At 39.5% G+C, this 20418-nt stretch overlaps 1 protein-coding gene across 4 annotated transcripts in view; it reads right to left on the minus strand.

Moving 5' to 3' along the window:
* The window catches only part of FGD6 (FYVE, RhoGEF and PH domain containing 6), a 74189-nt gene that overhangs the window by 44467 nt on the left and 9304 nt on the right, over window positions 1-20418 (minus strand). For all 4 annotated transcript variants that reach the window (XR_012629231.1, XR_012629232.1, XR_012629230.1 and 1 more), the window contains exons 2-3: window positions 17579-20021; window positions 815-962 (exon numbers count right to left, since the gene is read on the minus strand). Coding sequence is in view for 1 of the 4 variants with exons in the window: in XM_074870773.1 (XP_074726874.1) it covers window positions 815-962; window positions 17579-20021 (2591 nt within the window). In the remaining 3 variants the exon portion in view is untranslated. The remainder of the gene's footprint in view (window positions 1-814; window positions 963-17578; window positions 20022-20418) is intronic.

Here is a 20418-nt window from a genome sequence, read left to right on the forward strand (position 1 = left end):
GCAAGCCCACAACAACGTGTCTCTCATGAGCACACTAATAATCTCTCCTCAGCAGCAAAGGAGTGAATTAAGGAACTTAAAAGCTGAAAGGCAGGTTGCGCCCTTTGTGTTTCATGCCACTGAAAAGGAGAATTAAAAACTGGTTCAGTCATCTGCCCCCTGTGTGCCAAGCAGTGATTTGGCAGGTTAGTATGCAGAACCTGCAAATGCAAGAAAGCTGCCTGCACAGAAATGGTTACTGGGACACAGCCCTTGACAAGACCCCCAAAATAGGACCATCCAGGCAAAGCTACAGCTTCCCAGAGATTTTTCAGAAGGGCCTTCTCAGACCTAGCAACATTCACATGGCCCCTTTCTTTGGGCTTCACCAAGACTGTCAAATCAAAGGTTGATTTTAAATGTTCGGTCTGCAAGAGACACTGGGCACTCTAGGATCTGTGAGGCGTAGACAGCCTCCTTAAATGGTATTTACAAGTCTCAAAACTGAAGATCTCTGAACATACATCTCTGCATGTAGCTCTATTAGAGGGGCATGGCAGGCAGGTCTACAGCTCCATGATTCAGTGAAAGATTAAGAAAAATATGCCAGGCAACACAGAGTATGTAGTGGGATATTTCCACACTTGACCTCTTAATGTCAGGCTAACGTAGACAAATTGAAATTTTAGAAAAAAAACACTAAACAATAAGAATGACAAAAAAAAATATAGAAAGTTATGTTCACTCAATACCTTTTATTTGAAAATATCCCAACAGGTTACAACTTTAAAAACAGTGCAAGAGTGAGAAATAGCTTCAGAAGATAAAGGGATACCTGTTTATCTTCTTGAGGATCAGGCTCCCCTTTACTGGAATCAGAATTTGTGTCATCATCTTCATCAGAACTGTTCATGATATCTTCTTCATCTGACTGAAGATCTCCCATTATCACATTAGGATGACCATGGTGTTCTTCTACGGACCTAAAATTAAAATATGTATAGCTGATAAACATACCATACTTTATTTATGTAATGAGCTTTCTGTTTTACCCCACAATAAATGGTCTACTTGGTATCAGAAACATTGAGAACAGTAGTGGGTAGTCTGAAGATGACGATGACAGTGATAGGCTTTTCCACAGTGGAATCATAACTCCACAATGTTTTATCTATGCTGGTATTGACACAATGCTCACTGACAGCAAACAAAAGCCACCAGTACCTTCGGAGTATCTATGTTATTCTTGTCCATCAGAGTTTGCCTGACAGTAAAGTGTGATAAATCTATTCCCTTATTGCTATGTGCATGTATAGTGCAATATTTGTACTGTGTGCCAGGGGATAAAGGAAGTTCATAGCTGTTTTGCTCTCCTCTATCTCACAGCATCGGGACTTGTTCCAGATATGGTACTCAGACTGGAGCTTTCTGTCTGAAATTTTAGAGGCATGTTTGTATACAGGGTTGTTTCTCAATGCATACGCTAAACAACTGCATCAGAGATGAAAACATTGTAACCATTCTGTTCAATAATTCTTCTTAGAAACAAGAAAGCAGAATCTTTTGTGATTAAAAACTCCCATCCCTCAGAGATTGACACCTTCCAGGTAGCTGTCAAAGCTATAAAATATAACCTTGTTCTGCTGCCATACAATGATTATGGAGGTCACTTTTCATTAGCTTCAGCTGTATTTGCAATACAGAAATTGCATGAGACAGGCACACAACCTTCTTCCTCTAACTAGCCTTGACAACTTCAGTAGAGATTTAAGAAATGCAATTCTAGAAGCAAATAAAAAAGGGGGTAGGGAAAGATAAAGAAGAAAACAGAGACTAGAGGAAACAGACCCTGAAGTTTTGGTAAAGTTACACAGAAACACAGTAAATCCCTGGGCTCCTACTTTTAATCCTTAAAAATATCTGATAACTGCCAATTACACTAAAGCTGCATCTAAATTCACATAATCTCTGTTCAAGGCCAGCAAAAAGATGCTGGGATGCCACAGCAGGCTTATTGTGATATGAGCCAAAAGTGATTAGCTACCCTACAAAACAAAAAGCAAATTCAGAAACCCTTGTCCCCAAGCTGTTGCAGCCAGCAGAGATCTCACTGTGCTGATCAACATCTAATTTTGTGCAGCCAGCATCTGTCGGGGCTACACACTTCTTCATACAGCTGCCCTCTACCTCCCTACGTGAGGGATGGTTACAACTGATCTTTTCTTTTCCCAGCTTTGAATTACAAGAAAGCAGGGATGGAGGGCAGGTCTTCAGACTCACCACCTCCAGCTGTGATAGTTTCTAGTAACTATCAGCATGGGTCCCATGGGAGGTGGCTGCCAGTAACATGGAAAGCCAAAGTAAGGAATACCAGCTGCGTGAGGATGCTCTGGCAGCCACAGCAATGCGTTGATTATTTAGTGCTCAAGGTAGAGTTAAAAAAAAAAGAAAAAAAAGAAACCACCAAACAAAGCAACACACAAATGCTGATTAAAAATAGAAATATATTCAGAGATGAGACAAGATAAGTTGGCCTGTGAACAGACCTTAGTCAGCCATGAAGACATAGAAAAGATTGAAATAGCTTGGTTCTATTAAGACAACACAGGAAGGACTCAGGAAACACCCGAGCAGTTACTGTCTCCCAGAATCTAATGGGGTGGAGGAAGGAGATTGCAAGCTCATCACCGAGAGTTCAAACGAGTCCCTGAGCCAAAACTGCAGCACCCAGGGTGCAGAGACACACCCATTTATTTCAGTTTGGAAATTATCAACTTCACACAGGAAGAGAGCAGCCACCAGAGAGATGAGCGTTGATCACAACAGTGTGTGGAGTACTCCAGGGACGGCTCCCACAAAGCCTCCATGAGCTTCAGGAAGGCAAAAAAGCGTCTTTTCACTGGAGCTTTCCCTGGAACTGCACTAGCATAAGACTTCTGCAGTTACTTGTTAACTTCAATTCAGAAAACTCCTCGTCTAGTCTATCTAATTCACAGTCAAATGACCTGTTGGCCTGAGAATGTTTATTTTAGCAGATGTTTCTCTTATCCTCTTATTTTACAGACAACAAACATTTTTATTACATCTGTAGCATTACATGAGGTAGCTATATCCCCCTGCTTTACTCAAAACCTGCAACAGAAATTACTACTACTATTCCTTCCTTTACTATGTTAGTCACAGTTTTACCATCCACATCTGTCACTGAATATACATCTGTTCTGGGATATTTTTTCCCCACTGAAAAATGTATTAAGCACTTTATCTGTAACCACACATTTTTTATTGCCCTTTCTCCTATACTTAATATTTGCTTTAATTGCTGCTTCAATTTCCTTTAACTAAGATTCCTTCCCATACAGAAAACATTATTTTCACACTTGTGAAATTATAGTTCTTTAGCCTAAGCATATTCTACAGGATGCCCACTCCCATATTTTCCTATCATTTTACATTTAAACTTTTCAGGGCAACTGTGCCAACACTTAAAAAGTTTCAGAAAACCTGTCCTTTTGGAAGTCAGAAACAAGCATATTTCTATGTGAGGCTGTATTCTGCTTCCACAAACATAATCCAGTCACCACTGAAGGATGAAAATCATATTAGCTGGCCTATATTGGCTGAAGAATTTTCTAAATGAAAGGTTAATCAGTTTATCTAATAGAACATTTCAGTAAAAAAACTACTACACATTTTCAATAATTAACTCCTGATGATTTAGGATGTTTAGTAAGTATCCACAAATGAGAGCTGTATACATTTTTTTTCTTCCTGTGAATCACAATGTTTAAGTGGTAAGCTCCTCTTCTTGCCTTTGTGGTGCGCATGCACCTACTATTCGTGTAAAGGAAACTATGAGAGCTGAGAGAACCATCTACCAAATCTTGCCTACATTATCTGCACCACCAGTCAAAGCACCTCAGAGTAATCCCAATACATCTTTATCCTGTATTTTCTCAGCTCACAGCCTAACACAGCCCTCAGGTTCTTCCACCTGATATATTTTGTTGATTTTTTTTTTTTTAAGTGGATGATTAGATGATTAACGATCAAAACTCATTTCACACCCAGGCATTTTCCAGAATCAAACAAGATGCCAGTTCAGGGACAGGATGCAATACTGTAGCCATGGGCATTCTGTGTCTATGTCGTCTTCTTCAGAGGAGATGGTGACAAAGTCACTGTGTTGATCTGCCTTTATCAGCCATGTGCTGGAGAACATGTGACTCTCCTTGTACCTTACCCCTTAACCTTTCATCATAAATAATATGGCTTTTCTGTTGAAACAGAAAGCAGTTTTGTATTTACTGATTACTCTTTTCTGTACCTCTGTAGCCATCTATAATGTAAGTGTATATATATTTATCTTAAAAAGTTTTGTCTAGATGAAGTGAAACCCTTTTCAGCCTTTAAATGAGTTTGGAAAGAGTAGTAAATCTTTAAATAAACAGAATCCTTTCTACCACATATCAGTTCCCCTTTTCCAAAATACCACAAGCATGCAGTAATGGTTATTTTTAAGCAGCTCTTCTGATAGGTATTTCGGGGATACTGTGAACTATCTCTATCTTGTTCCCTCTTCATCACGATTCTTTGTCCTACCCACAGCACTAAAGAGAAACTTCTGCATTATCAGTCATGTGAAACACCATCACTGCCAACTCAACGTGCTGCCCACTGAGTAAGAATATCTTGCCGTATCTCGTGAGCAAGTTATCTAAATATAGATGTGGGGTTTTTCTATTTGACATGTAAAATGAAAGGATCATTAGTTTGCCTTGGAACGAGCAGTTTATGGAATGAAGTATATACATTGCGCTGTATTTTCTTAATGTAATAGTAAAATATTAATGAAACAAAACATGCCAGTCCTAGTAAGACATACAGCAAAATAAACTGTCAAAACCGCCATGCAGCTATTACAACAAAATAAATCCTAGTCAGCATAAAAACTTCTTATTGTCTTTGAAAGATGACCAAGATTAGTTCAGACTAGCTTATTGGTATTAGAAGCTTCAAATACACCTGAGGCTTCACTTTTATGCACTGCTGATTTAGACACCGCATAGGACACTAGAGCCTGAAGTCACAATTAAAATTTCAGTCTCAGTTCCCAATTCATTTAGAAAGCAAATATAAAAAAATAGTATTTTAAGCTTGACTGAGATGATTCAGAGAGATTCTCTACCATGGAACGCCTTAACATTATTTTATAGTATATTGGAATTACTTCAAGAGTTAACATCACCATCATTACTAAAAAGCAAGTTTCTACAGCTCCGAAGTATTTGTTAAAATAGATTCATCCATGCTGCTGCTGCTTTACACACATTTCCTTGTGATTTTCATTATTTTTATATTTTTTTCGACTTCCAGTAAGTAATCAAAAATATGTAGGAATGCTGAATGAACAGAAACTTGCACACAACACACTGTTATATTCTTTTCTCATCCTTCCACTGTTTGTAAAGGAGTGTCCATTCTACTCTGCTTTTTGTAGCAGTGCCCCAGCTTCTTTACCAGTCTTCTGTCTCTTCCTCCAGTATTTCATTGCTGGTTTTTGTGTGTATTTTTGTTTGTTAATTTTTGAAGAAAGCCTTCAACATACAGGCAAAGTACACAAACTGAAGTTCCTACTCAACTAACAAATACAACCATAACATCAGAGAGCCAATAAGCATACCCTCCTATAATATTTCATCTCAAATCTTTTTTGCATTGTTACAGCGTTTCACAATCCTTTCATAACTGCTTGCATCTCCCTTTCCTCCAGAGAGGCAACAATTACTATTGCTGTTCATCTATTTTCAGTTTTTAATATCGCCAGTCCCTGCAATCTATCAAAAATTAAGGCACGTTCAGCTGCCTTTTTTTTTTTTTTTTTAAGACCTGAAAGCACACTGGCTCTCTGTGGAGGCAATAGCTGATAAGGCTGTTCTATTTTTTCATAGCACCTTATACTTGTAGTAGCTGTAGGTAAGGCAACATGCCTCACTGACCGATTCCCTCAATGGATCCTAGCTGTATGCTTCTGGGAAATCACAAGGATAAAAAGGAATAATAATAATAAAAAAAGTTCTATGGCATCTTTTCTGTTAGGTCCTATCTAAATTTTGAATCTCTCTTTCGAGGTAGAAAGAAGGGCTGCAAATACAGAAATCAAGTTACAATCCCAAAACAATTTAGGAACCAATTATCTGATTTGGGTGCTCAAGACAACAGAAAATGCTCTTGGAAAGCCAAAGCAAAAGTGAAATTATTGATTGGTTAAAAATTGCTTTAGTGAATTTCCTTTTGCTTTAATACTTTTTATTTAAGACAGTTCAGTGTCTTTATCTAATATTTGTTTACTGCAGGGTTTTGGAAAAAAGGAAATCAGTTCTAGAAAGCAAGCATACTTGGCAGAACACAAAGATAATAATGAATACTAACCAAGATCACTAGTGAGCTCCTGTGAAAGTTTTAAGAAAATATATGATGGGATTACTAATCAGCAAGATTAATAAATGCATCAATACACTTTTTGGATGAGTTACATTTTGCTGCAATACCTCAGTTCCACAACCATCCTCAGCATGCTTCCTTTTGCAAACCAGCCTGGAAAGCATAAAGATGAACTTCCTATCACTCTAGATGCACCTGGACCCTAACCCATCATATTCATCTCATCATTTAAACTTCAGATTCTGGGAACAATGGTGACTATCTACCATTAAAGCTAAAAAATTCCCTCCCTCATCGACCTCTTCATGTCCCCCTGCTTTTCATTTCTCCTTCAGGCATACCAGACCATTAAGCAGCAAATGAGGATGAAAGGCAGCCTGGACCAGGCGGCTACTTATCTGAGTTACTCCTACAGCATCAGTCACCTCTCTGGTTTAATGACAAATGTACAGATGGGAAGAGCTGAAGCTGAGATCACGTCTCTCCTCTCTAGGTGGAGTGGACAGTGTGAGGAAGGCAGGATACTGCTGTGGCTCTTGCAGTGCTGGCTTGGCTGCCAGCACTGAGGACTGGTTGCCTTATTGCAGCCGAGCTGCTTGGGCTTCAACTTCTCTGCCAAAAATGGTGCTTTTTCACAGCGAGAGGGTGAGATAGCAAGGTGTCCTCTCAAATAGGATTTTACACAATAGCATTAAAGTTATGCCATTCATTCTTCTGCAGTGACAACCCAATGATTTTAATAAATTCTTCATATTATTAGGACTAATAACAACAAAACAGGCAACAGACCAGAGTTTTTATTGGTCTGATGCTAGGGACCATGACAGGCAGTTAATCTTGATCTCCCTTTTATTTATATTTTTTAAGACCACCTGAACAGATTGCACCTGTGAGATTCATTAGCTCCTTCTTCAAGCTATCCTTCCATAGGTGACATGGCTGAGGAATGAAACAGACCTTCATGACAGTCCTAAAAAAAAAAAAAAGGCACCACAAAACAAGAGGCAAACAAACTAGACCAATGAATCCATGATTATTTGTATCACTTACAACTGTTGTGCTAAATTCTCTCCAGGCTGGTTAGGGGAGGATACAATTACAAACATAAACACTCCTCAAGAATCACAGATAGGAAACAGAGACAACCTGCATCCAGCTAAGCAACTCAAATTGAAAACACTTTGTGCATGTCAGGTTACTTTTTCAAATTGCAATTTAAAGACTTTAAGAATTGAAACAGAATTCTTTTAAACAGTATCCTATGTACTGTATGCATGCGTAAGCATCTACATTTTTTATAGGAAGTCAGGACCCTTGATGACAGTGATACACTGTCAAAAGAGAAGCTCAGGACAATCTCTGTGAAATGGATTTTGGTTCAGAGCCACTTGTACTTTGAAAGCTGCTTGCTGCCTCCTGGGCAAAGGGCTGGCTCAGAGAGAGGTCAGGTGGGAATGCAGGGAGTTTGCTCCTGCCAAGAGATACGCCAAGAACTACCCTCTTTGTCCCCGTCCTTACCTCTGGCGCTCCCAGCTCACACCTGGGTTTTCTGTGCAAGGAGTATATCGCAAACACTGCCAAGAGCTGCCACCAATTTAGCCTGTTAGATCATGCCACTGGCATCTCCTTTAATACTTGCTGAGCATGTTGCAAACTGCAACACCTGACTTGCTGTAACCAAGTTCTCCTAGTGTTTGCAGTCAGCAGCATTTAGTTTAGTATTTGTTATCCTCAGGCCAAGACAGTACTTATTTCTTTCCTCCACAAGAAGAAAAAAAAAAATGACTCACATTCTAAGCAAAAAATAAGCAAGGCATTTGTCATATGTGTTTCACACTTAATAAATTTTGTACCTTTTTTTTTTTTTAAGCAACCCATTCTGTCAGTCACCCTACTTCAGGCACACTATGATCAATACAGTCATGCGCGTACTTTGTTGCACTATTTAAAAAGTACAGTTTAAAAAGGGTGCAAACAGCTCTCAGATTATCTCCATATTTAGCTGCGATTTGAAAACACGAGCTCCCGCGGCCAGAGGCGCCCGCGGACGGCTCTCGCTGCAGGCAGCCTCCCATGCTCACAGGAGCAATCTTCAGCGAGACCATTTGTTGACAATTCCTCAGTTCCTTGGAAAGTTCAACATAAACACACACACATACTTCAGATGTTTCCACACTCACCATAGAAAAGCTGCATTCAAAAAAAAGAAGAGTCTTCAGTTTTAAAAGCCTTCAAGAAAACCAGTGCTCCCGAGCAGCATGGCACCACTGTCATCGTGACAGGCAGGAGAGATGGTTGCATTACCCTGCCTCTGCTGGGTGGCCCCAGAAAAGTGCCAGAAGGACATTATGCCAATGTAGCAGAATATAATCCAAGAGGATACAAGGGAACAGTCTGGAGCATTGGTACTGGAAAGGGAAACACTGCAGAAAACCCAGGGATTTAAACTCTTGCCAGGAGACTTGTACAGGAGAAAGATTCGCTGCATCAGTTCTTCCCTTCACCACCTAAAACTGTAAGGGATTACCTGCCTCCCAGGGTAGGCAAAGAGGGAAGTCTTTGCAGAATTTACAGCTTTTTGCCTTCCCTTATCATTAATACTTGTTTCATAGGGAGAGCTGCAGTGCTCATGGCCAAGAGTTCTGGAAAAACTCCCGGCATGGAAGTGATAAACAATATAAAGCAGGACCACCAAAATACAGCACTCATTTATAATCAGGACCCGCTATTCTAACTTCTCTCAATTCACAAAACAGACCCTAGTAGGAAAATGCTTATTGGGAGAGGACAGCAGGATCAAAAGAAAAATAACACTTTACTTTCCAGTCACACAAAAAAAGAAAAACCGTAACACAACTCCAACACACACTGAACAGACTTCTAGAAAACTGTAATAAAAATGTGACAAAATCTCAAACTGAATACATCAAATAGGAAAGGGAAAACTTAGACCATATGAGAACAAAACCTCCTATTAATACCTATTTCAAACAAAATCGATTTTACCTTGCCAGACCTACCATGACATTCCAATGTATAACTATTTCTGCTTCACTAAAATCAGAGTTAATGCAAGGTCCCAAATACCTTCTGTATTAATTTATCATTATTTTTATGATTTTTGGGTGACTTTGTCCCTGAAATCAAGGTTGTAATACCTCTCTTCAAAAAGTTGCTCATTCAATTTAAAAATAACGCGCAACTTATTCCAGCCCATTTTTTCACATGTCAGACACCTAGAAGATAAGATGACAAAAGAGAGCTAAGTAGCAGAGTACTCAAAAGGTAGTGACTTAGTTTTAAAATATATATATTTTATAATTATTAAACGCATGACCGTCTGCATACATGGGAGCTGATGCAGGTTCCTGGGTAGTCTGCCGGAAAATAGACGATGAAATAGTTTGGTTGAGGCCAACACAGACTAGCTGTAAAGAATAACTGAGTGGCTTGCAAGATTGGACTTGTTCTCTCTCTTCCTCTAATCTTCTGCACTGATTAGAAAAAGAATGGGATTTAGACACTTTTTGCCTAAACTTTTCAGCTCATCTCAAAATCAATACAGAACATCTGACCCCCAGGAACACCACTGGGGGGAAAAAAACCCCCAAACACCCAACAAACCAAAACTGAACTCTGTAGTTGAGATCACTGAGCCATAAGCCTCAGGCTGTAGCTATCAAAATGGCAGTTTTGATAAAAAACTCATTTATTTACATGCATCTTAGATATTTTTTAGTCCACTGTGCTCGAGTGGAGCAGTTTCTTGTAAGCACAAAGATGTTTTAAGGAAAAATTAAAACTTGTGTAAACTTACTATTTTTAAAAGAAACTTCTTGGATTGTAGCATCTAAAATAAAATCTGCATTCCTTAACCTAAATTCTGTCTAGTGCATCGCAACAACATAGTTGCATAGTTTTGTAAGTCTATTTGTTAAAATATCTTTAACTGGATCAAATGTAAACATTGGGTAAATGAGGCATATTAATATCACTGCTGACATTTAAATAAAAACTGAAGTTAATACTTTGATTGCTTTCTTTCAACATTTATTTTACGCCCCAAAAAACTTACTGTTTTTCATATACAATTACATTAGAACTTGCTGCAGTTAAAATACCACTATACAAACGAGAGTACCACAGAGCTTCACAAACACATTTCCTGAGCCAATGTTGAAAATAACCCACAGGAAAAGGCTGTTGCTGAGCATATAAATGGGTCTTTCATCAATTCTCATGTCACATTTGACTCTCCATTCTACATCTGAGATACTCTCTGGAGCTACATTTTGTTAACCTGCAGTTAAACCACAGTTGACAACTGGAGACAGAGCACGTGTGTTGGAGGTGGGGGAGAAAGGCCAGCATCCAGTGACAAATATGCAACATTAACTTCTCTTCCCCCATCTTAAGGAAAAGGAAATACATATGAAGAATGCCAAAATTAGGAAAAAAAAAACCAAACAGACATGGAATAAAAGAGGAAAGAAAAAGATAAGCATTGGTGATTAATTTATGAAAGTGCATGACACCTGAGTTCCTGTTATCCTGTTTATGGGAAGCAGGCTAAAGAACATAGGGTTTCTATGCACTGCTTTGCTTACTTCAGGCTCTCCTGCATACCACTAAGTCACCCTTCGGCTGGAAGCAAGAGCTGACACGCTGAGCTGAGGCAACGTCACCGGGAGGAAGGACGAGGACATCCTTGTATTGTACTGGGGGATCGATGGGAACAGCACAGTTAGGACACTTTTGCCATCTCTGCTGAGCACTTCTTCAGTAGGAAACAAAGGATAGCACAGTTTACCCTCAAAATGTCTCTTCTAATGCACATGGACTGCACGTGCTCCAGGGTTAACGTGATGCAATTTTCTAGACTGCAGAAGACTGACAAAAGTAACCACCAAACCTTTTGGAGAGCAGCAGAGGGATTCACGCAGCAGCCGGGCAGCGCAACCCAGCAGCGCCTGCCTCATCACCACTGTCAGCTTGCTCCCTCTCTCATACTCACAAACATGCCCAGCCCCAACTACACTTGCTAAAAAGATAACGTCGAGAACTTAAACCACATCTGTTTTTCTGTAGCACTTGTCCTACCATCTGATAAATTGGAAATCTGTCATTACTGCACCTCCAACTCTGTCAAAAGTTTCCCTGTGTGTCGTGTTCATGTCAACCTGCTTCACCCACCTCTTTTACCAAAATCAACAGGGAGCCCTTGAAAAGTGGGATGAAAGAAATACCAAAGACAAAAATTCTCTTTCATGATAACAGTTGTTTCCATTTCATAAGACCTTTCAAACCTTTTCAAGACTGGATTGTATACTAGAATAATGGACTTGGTATTAGAAAAATGCAGTTCTCCAACTCCTTTCTCTCTCTAGTTGGAGAGAGAAAGCATCAGACCTCAGAATCTTTCTCAGCATCAAAACAGATGAAATCAGCACATCTCAAACACATTTGGATGAGAATGTGTCAAGATTCTTTTAAAGCAAGGAAGTTCCTATTTATTCTGATATAAAAAAATGGGGGGGGGGGGGGGGGAGGGACTGGCATACTTCTCCCAGATTGCTTTAGAAGATTTAGGCATTTTCCCAGAGTGCATATATTCTTCTTACAACAGATAAATTTTATTTCACGTTGTATAGCAGACTAAACTGTAAAGCTGTATGACCAAAAGCCACCCCAATACTAAGGAAAACTCCCTTTGTTACTGGAAAAGCAGACCATGGAGACAATGACTTGCATAACGTTTCTTGCAAGGAAAGAGAAGAAAACCCAAAACACCCCATATGCTTTCCTGAGCAAAAAAATTCACTGCAAGTCTTTCATGTAGTTTCACATGCTACCCTAGTAGTATAAAATAATTAACTTGACACTACAAAGTAGAATAATTCCAGACCCAAGATCAGTGATTTGCCTAACTGTGCATAAAGAGGAGCTCCTTGAGCAGTGTACAGCCCCATGATGAAGGTCCCACCATCTGCATGCACCCAATTCCTTCCCAAAGTCCTTGTGTTAGAACATCAATATTCCCAAGCAACAGTATTACCACTTCTCACCAATATTTCCATTTTTCACTATTTTGGACTCTGATTAGACACCCCTAACTTCATTAAAGAATTTGTTTCTTCATAGTCTGTAAAAGCAAAACATGAGAAGTCAGCAAAATGTAATATTCCTTATGCCCGGTTGCCAAGAACTGTTTTGTCCATTCCCTGCTCCCAAGCACCAGAGCTGGGATGCCAGATATGCTTTGCATTCAGCCTCATGGGGGATGGGAAGTGGAGATCTAAGCCATCTGACTCACTCTTTACTGACAAGCCCTCAGAGTTGGCAGAAGCCTACCAGCTGCATAACATGGACATGAGAAAGTGAGGTAGAGAGGGGAAAAGAAAAAGGCAGGCTCAAGTAAGCAGAAAAAGTCAGTGATAACACATGACCGAAGATAATGAAGTCTGATAGGGAACCTACACAGCATATTGTCAAAGCTATTCCATTAAAATCTGAGGTACAACTGCACACAAAGAATTTAACGTACAACTAAGGGTGGCAGAATCCAGCTAGAAGCAGAGGGGGAGATCAGAAGACGGGACAAGACTGCAGAGCTGATGGAGGAAAAGGAACCTGCCTTCTTCAGATCAGAAATTAACCCATTAGCATCTTTAAGAAGCAGATGAAATCCGCATACCTGGCCTCTACTTATCAGGAAATTATATCCTTCAATAAAATTCAGTAAAAAGAAAAAAGTGGCTTTTAATGTATAACAACTTCAATATCTAAAATATATTTTGTGCATTCAAATTTCAGCACAAGTGTTTGGAAACTGCTTTCAAATGCTATTTAGACCCTGCAGTATTTTATTAATTCAGTGTTTCTCTTGAAATGTTTTTGAATGGGAATTTTGCAATTGCCTTCCCTAATGCAGCTAATCCGTAAATAACACCACATTTATCTGGTGCAATACCACTCACGAGAAGCATGTCTCAACCCCAACAAAGTTCAGTACATCAAAGAGGAATATGTATCAAAGCAAAGTGCTTAACCACACAGATTTCAATACTAAATTCAATATGCCAGGAAGGCTTTCATGGACACTTAATTGACCTCTGGGGACTCAGTCACCAAAGCAGAATTTAGTCCGGAAAACTAAACTTACATTTTGCATTGAGATGCTCATTTCTGGAAAAGCAATGGATTATTCTAAATCAGCAGGGGTGGGAAAAATAGGAAGCAGTATTTACTTAAACCAACATTAAGATCTCAAAGGATTGTTGTTGAATGATACTCCTCACCCCAGCCCTTTCCAAAGAAAAATCCTAGCCTGAAACACGACACAGCTATAAAATTCGTCAAAATCAATTAACAGTCATGCACATTTGCAGCATCTGAAGGAACACTGTCAAAAGTAACCAGTAAACACAGTATGCTATTCCCTGAAGGGTGAAGGAGCAGACTCGCTCAACCTGAAGGGCAATTCTCTTGCCTAGAATAAAATAACAAAAAGGAAGCCCACAAGATCCAGAAGTTTCTGTTTTCTATGGCATGACAGATGTCCTAAAGTACATTCATTGTTCCTTTGCATCTTTAGATTACTGGACAAATGTAGACTCAATTTTACTTTCAGTTTTAAGGAAGATTTTGCTGTCCTCCTCAGAATAAAGGTTTGTTACTAAAAAGAGGATAAGCAACGCATAAAAATTTCTCATTGATTAGGAGGTTTTAAAGAAATGGTGTTACTTGAAAACAGAACTGTTACAACTACTGGTCTCTGACAACATTAAAAGGAATTGTGGTGGTACCAGCAGCACTGACTTTTCACCTCACTTTTCAGGCCTGAACCATTCATTTCTTAAAAAAACAAACCCAAAGAGCTGCTTTCCCTGTTGTTATCTGCAACCGGATAATGATATTTAAAATTTCTTTTACATTTAACAGTATATTTTCTACTCCAGAGCAGCTATTGTTCACTCACTTTGTTTACAGAGTCCTCATAATAACACATTCATCTTAATTATCCATTTTAAATTGGTAGTCAAACAGGTGGACTAGTACAAAATAAACAATCCTTAAAAACCGTTTCAAGAGATTTTTTTTTTCTAGAGTGGAAACAAAGCATGGATTATCTGCTCCCAAGGTATTGTCATTACTTCCTGAGAACATTCCCCTGAACTATGTAGCACAAACAAAACCCAGCAGTCTCCCATCAGCAGCGCCTGTCCCACCTCAGTGGTTCACACACTGTATTAGGACCTTGGTTCTCTTCCTTTCAAAGCCAAGCCCACCTTCAGCTGAAGGGAGGCTGACATCTACGCAAAAATCAAGCGGTAAGTGACAACTGATACCCACCATTACCCAGGCCCGCCATTTGCATTTAAATCCCTGTGGGAAGGCCCAAGCAAATAAAACGTATCTGAATTTAATAAGATGTATGAAGTTAGGATTAGAGTGTCAGAAGCTATTACCATCCTCCGATAAAGCATACTGGTTTCACCAGATGGGATCAGCAGGAAATTTCTCAGTAACACCAAAGCACTGGGTACATCATGAAAATTTTATTTCTTCCTCCAGAAAAAAAATGTAGTATGAGGTAAAGACACCACTGAACTCTTCCAGTAATGGCAAGCCTGGCATTCAGACTTAATATACTGCATATATGCTATTATGACTAGAAGTGTAGGCAATCGGTCTATGAATTTCTCAGAACAATAATCTCATTTGTACATTGGCTTTAATCATAAGATAATTTGCTTTGAGATCTCCATTACCAGTGCATTACAGGAGTTTTAAGTGCCATGATCTATAAAAAAAGAGCTAACTGCGTGTTCTGACAGGCTGGAGAAAATGCGAGCCATAATTATTTCAATAACATCAGCACTGTTTCTCTAACCAGTTTTATAATGCCACCCGGCCCAGGAAATGATAAAAGGCTCTTAAAGAACTATGCATAAAAGGTAAGATGATATTGATAAAGAAGCTTCAAAGGATTTGAGATAACAACGGATGGGAAAACTGGAAAAGCTTCCTGCCTAGCTCCGTCTGGGCGGAGACCCTTACACCTCCCAAGCCAGAGTCAAGATGAATACCTGTACCTGCTTCTCCAGCAGCTGATCCGGATCAGGAGACCACTGCCCCATTGCGTTCCCTTTTTCTCCTAGGGATTCCTTTGTTCCCTGAGATCTACTGAAGTAACTGCATGCATTAATTGTTTCCTAAGGTAGTTTCTCACTATGTAATTTAGTTTAAAATAAACGCTTATATAAAGGGCTCTGGTTATGGTTTTCTATGTATGCTTTTTAAAGAAAAACACAGCACAGGCTTATGTCAAGAACATCCAGCTTAGGAAGCAGCTACATGTGCAGATGTGCCAAGGTGCAAGAGATCACTTAAACCCTTAAATCACCATTGGCACTGGGGAAGGTTTGTGTGGAGAGGGAATAACTATACATCTCATGCACTCAGCCAAGTAAGAAAAATACAGAATTTCACTCAAGGAGCAACTGCAGTCTCAATGTCTACCATGCTTCATACAGCAAAACTGTCCTGTTCTTTTCCTAAAACAAACATTCACCTGGATCCAGAACCACAACACAAACCAAAATAGATCACATAAACACATAAAATATATTCTTGTTTAAGTTTGGTGTCATCCTTCTTCGGTAAACCAAATCAAGCTAATACCAAGAGAGTGTGGTCAAAAACCCCTGAAAGATACCTAAAGATTAGATTTAAACAAAAAGCATACACTCAGTCAGGAATTTAAGGTATACCAAAGACAAAACCAAGAAACACCCTACTGTAAACAAGAAAAATACTCAACAACCACATGAATAAATATACCAATACCAAGCACATAACTAGATATCCTACTTCCCATGATAAGGCTTCATGCTTTCCATCAAACAGTCCAATGTTGAGAATATCAACTCTATAAACAATTAACACAGGATGCTACTTAAAACATATGTCTTCTCCTTTGTAAGGGGACATGCTCCCCTAAAGAATGGCCAGCTATCAGACTCTTCGGAGCATGTGTTTGCTACACACACATCCAAGATGAAATGAAGCTTAGTGAAAAATGAAGTTAAGTGTGACTATCTATAAGCTAGCTCATTTATTCTTGTCATTATGCAAATATTCTCAACAGTATAAAGAAGTTTGCTGGGGACTATGAGATATACAGGCTGCATATTTCATTCAAATCCTTATTGCTAGTTTGAGATAAAATCTTTGGGATCTGTAAGACCAACTGATTAGCTGAAGTTAAGAAGTTAAATGGTACCGTACTGGGTCAAAACAATGCTTCACCTGTTACTACACTCTGACAGACACAGTAAGTGATGCTATTTAGGGAGAACATGAGCCTGGCCACTCTTCTCATCATCCACAGTCATAGTATGACAGATACTAAAAGATCTGTTCCTGCTTATTCCATTTAGCATCTGTTTTGGACATATCTATGAATTGGTCCAATCCCTTTTTGAAAATGCTGATATTATCTGTCTCCACCATCTCCTGAGATGATGAAACACAGCAGCAACCTGCAGAGCCACCAAACCCCGTCTTTCAGTAATATTCTGTGTGAGTCACACAGAACTCGTGCACTGCTACTGCCTTTGTTGGGAGATGCAGAAGACTCACTATATTCGGGGAGAGGCCCTATCTTCTGTTATACCTGAAAAGCTTTCAAGACCTGATGAAGAATTTGCATACTCAGAACCTTGTCTGCCTTTCCCAGCTCTATCAGCTATCTAAAAATATATTCATTTCCCCTACTAACCTAGCAACTATGCATTCTATGGACACATATTCAAGTTCATCCTGAGACTGTGGTAAGGTTCATTCCTCCCCGTTTAAGTATTCTTGCATACAAATACATGACTGAATCTGATTTGCTTTGATTAAATCTGGAAAAGCACATACGTTAGTTTCCCAGATGTTGATCCTATATGAGGAATAACTAGCTTACTTTTCCTCTTGACTCTTTACCAAGTGCAAACAGTTTTCAAAACAGCAAAAGCATATAGAAAGATATGCAGCAATGACTGTCCTGTTGACATTTAAGAAAGGGGTACATCCTCTCAAGTCATCATCTAAACATGTTTACAGCCAACAATGGAGCTGTTTAACTTCCCTTTTTTCTTTATTTTACCTGCCAAGTCTCAAATGCCTGCTTGTAGCTTCACAAGGCTCCTCAACCTCATAGAAGCCAGGGCTCTGGACTTCCACGCTGCTGGAGTTATGCCATTCGAAACAGAGATTCCTCCCAGCACCCATAGCAAAAGGCAAGTTCTCATACTCGGGTATTTCCTCATAGTGACGCACGTTCTCGTACTCTGGAGCACAAGTGGTGGTTACAGAATTCAAATGCATTTGTGACAAATCCTCTCCCGAAAGTACATGCCCATCTAAAGATTCCAGCCTTTGGTTATTTCGCATCTCAGGTTGACTTCTGTTTCTCTGCCTCTTCTTCTGTAACGCCGGACTATTTATTTCTATGGAATGTGCCTTAGCAGATTTAGCTTTCCTTTCATTGCCTACAGATGCTATATTCTGGTTGTTACCACTTCCATATCCGTCCCTGGTGGAAAGGTTGACAATAGCACTATCCATTGACTGGCTGCCTTTAGACAGAAATTTTTGGAAGTCGCTTTTCATTAAGCAAACTGACAGTTTCATGTTGAGAAACTTTTTCAAGCTGTTTTTCTTCTGATGGTCTTTGCAAGGCTTGTCTGTCCTATCCATGTCCACAGAAGAGAGAGATTTGGCCCTAGGCTTTGTCACAACAGTCAAGTGGTTGAAGCTGGTAGCAATGTTAGCAGTTTTTAATGATTCACAATTTCCTGAAAACGGAAGAATAGGATGAGGTAACTTCCAGATGGGTTTCTCAGAAGAACGTTTGGGAATGTCACAGGATGACAGTACACCTTGCTCCTTGGCTGGTGGATGCGTGAAGCGAGATCCTTCCAGAACGCTGTTCGATTTATCCTCACTGGAGGTGTAAGAACTTTTCTCCACAAGCTCTGCTGATGCAGCTTTTTTCAGCAGGCCAGCAGCTGGAAGGCTGTGCCTCTGCGGTTTCTTAGGAATGATTTTTGGAGAACTTTCATCCTTTATTTTAACTTCTTTATCTTCCAATCTTTGTGGGGAAACATGGAGGCTACTGGAAGCAGATGAGTGCTGACTGCTAGTTAATTTAAGTTGCTTTGGCAAGCTCATGGACAAAGTATCACACCTAATGAAGTTAGTCCTTCTGTCCACAGCATCTAACATACTGGTATCATCTGTCATCTCATCCATGGAGTTAACTAAGTTATGGTCTGCATCTAAAGAACATTCAACACTTTCCACCATATCAGAAGTTTTGTGTGACAACTGAGGTAAAAGATTTTGTGAAGTCGACTCTTCCATAGACGGTTCCTTCACGTGATCCATTTTGTCTGCATTGCTTTGAGTTACCTCACATTTTTCAGGATGAAGCACTTCTGCATTATTATTATTGTAACAAACACTTTGACCAAGGATATTAATTTTTGCTGGCTTTTTAAAGCTTTGGTCCACAAGCCCAAAGGAATCTTTCTCTGAATTAGATGTTTCCTTTGTTCCTTCTCCTGGGGTGTCTATGCCATCCTGACGGACTAGACATGCAGCACGTGGCTTTCTTGGCTTAGGGATAGGAAGCACTTTTGAGCTCAGGACTGAAGACATTTCAAAGGAGGCTATATCAGCATCTGCTTTCATATCTATTTCACCTGAATATGCACTATTGCTACTTAAATTTTCATTTTCCAGTATTTCCTGGGCTAATGGACAAGAGCAACTGTGGTTATTTTCAGTCAAACTAGGACAAATTTCAGACATCTGAAATTCATCAGCACCAAGATTACCGTCAGTGTTTTGTTGCTTCCCTTTAGCTATCTCAGAAGACAATGAAGACTGTACAAGTTCCATAAACTCTATTTTAACGTCGTTCTTGGAACCACTGCCATCCTCTTTGTCAAGTTTGTCTGCATACCTGTGCCTCACAGGACTGCTGTTAGGGAACACACTATGAGTTAGAACATCCTTAAGTTTCTCTTCCAAAATGCTGGCTTTCAAAACCACCTGACTTCTACTTGACAGTTTTTCACTGTGACTGTCCTCCAGAGCTAGTGTATTTTTTTCACCAACTTTGATGTTCTCTAAGTTTTCAAAGTGCTCAAAAATGATCTGAGTTTTACAGGTGTTCTCCCCATTTCCAAGCTTATGAAGGCATTCAAATTTGCAAGATGAAACTGGTAGAATATACGCTGTGTTACCAGCACTCCCTTCTGAGGCTTCATTTTTATAGTTCAAGTGGTCTAGTGTTTGAGAAGAATCTCCCCTGTGCTCCTCAAAGCTTTTTGTGCTTTTTCGTGTAGATGATGGAGGTTTAACTTCTGGAACAGATGAGCTCTTGAGAACCTTTGGTTTTGGTGCAATTGCTGGCTTGGTTTTCCTTGCTGCTTGTATAACACCAGAAAGTACAACATCGGGCTTCGGTGCAACAGGTGGAGGTGTTGCCTTGTGTCCTACCACAAATTTTGGTTTGGGGGCCACTGGCGGCTTCTTAATTTCTAGGAAGGATAGAAAACAAAGACTTTAGTCACCATCAGCCCACAGAACAACTTCACCTACACCGCAGTATTATTAGAATTTTGTGACATTTAAATCATGTGATCTACAAGATCTCGATGTGTGTGTGTATATATTTTTCTCCTAAAAGCATGCCTCCCTTCCCTACCACCGCTTTTTTACTAGTTGCCTTTCTTAGTTTTAACAGGGACAAACAAGGAGTGGTAGGAAAAGTCTTCAAGGGTAACTTGTTCTTTAAAAAACATTTAACTTCATGAAAGTGCATGTACTTGCTCAGATGCTAAAGTATGATGCTAATAAAAGCAGAGCAGATTAGCCTGGTCTTGCAGTTTGAACTATTATAATACTGTTTAAAAATGGTACAAATATGTTAAGTGC

This window comes from Strix uralensis, chromosome 5, assembly GCF_047716275.1.
Source record: "Strix uralensis isolate ZFMK-TIS-50842 chromosome 5, bStrUra1, whole genome shotgun sequence".
NCBI classification, from domain to species: domain Eukaryota; kingdom Metazoa; phylum Chordata; class Aves; order Strigiformes; family Strigidae; genus Strix; species Strix uralensis.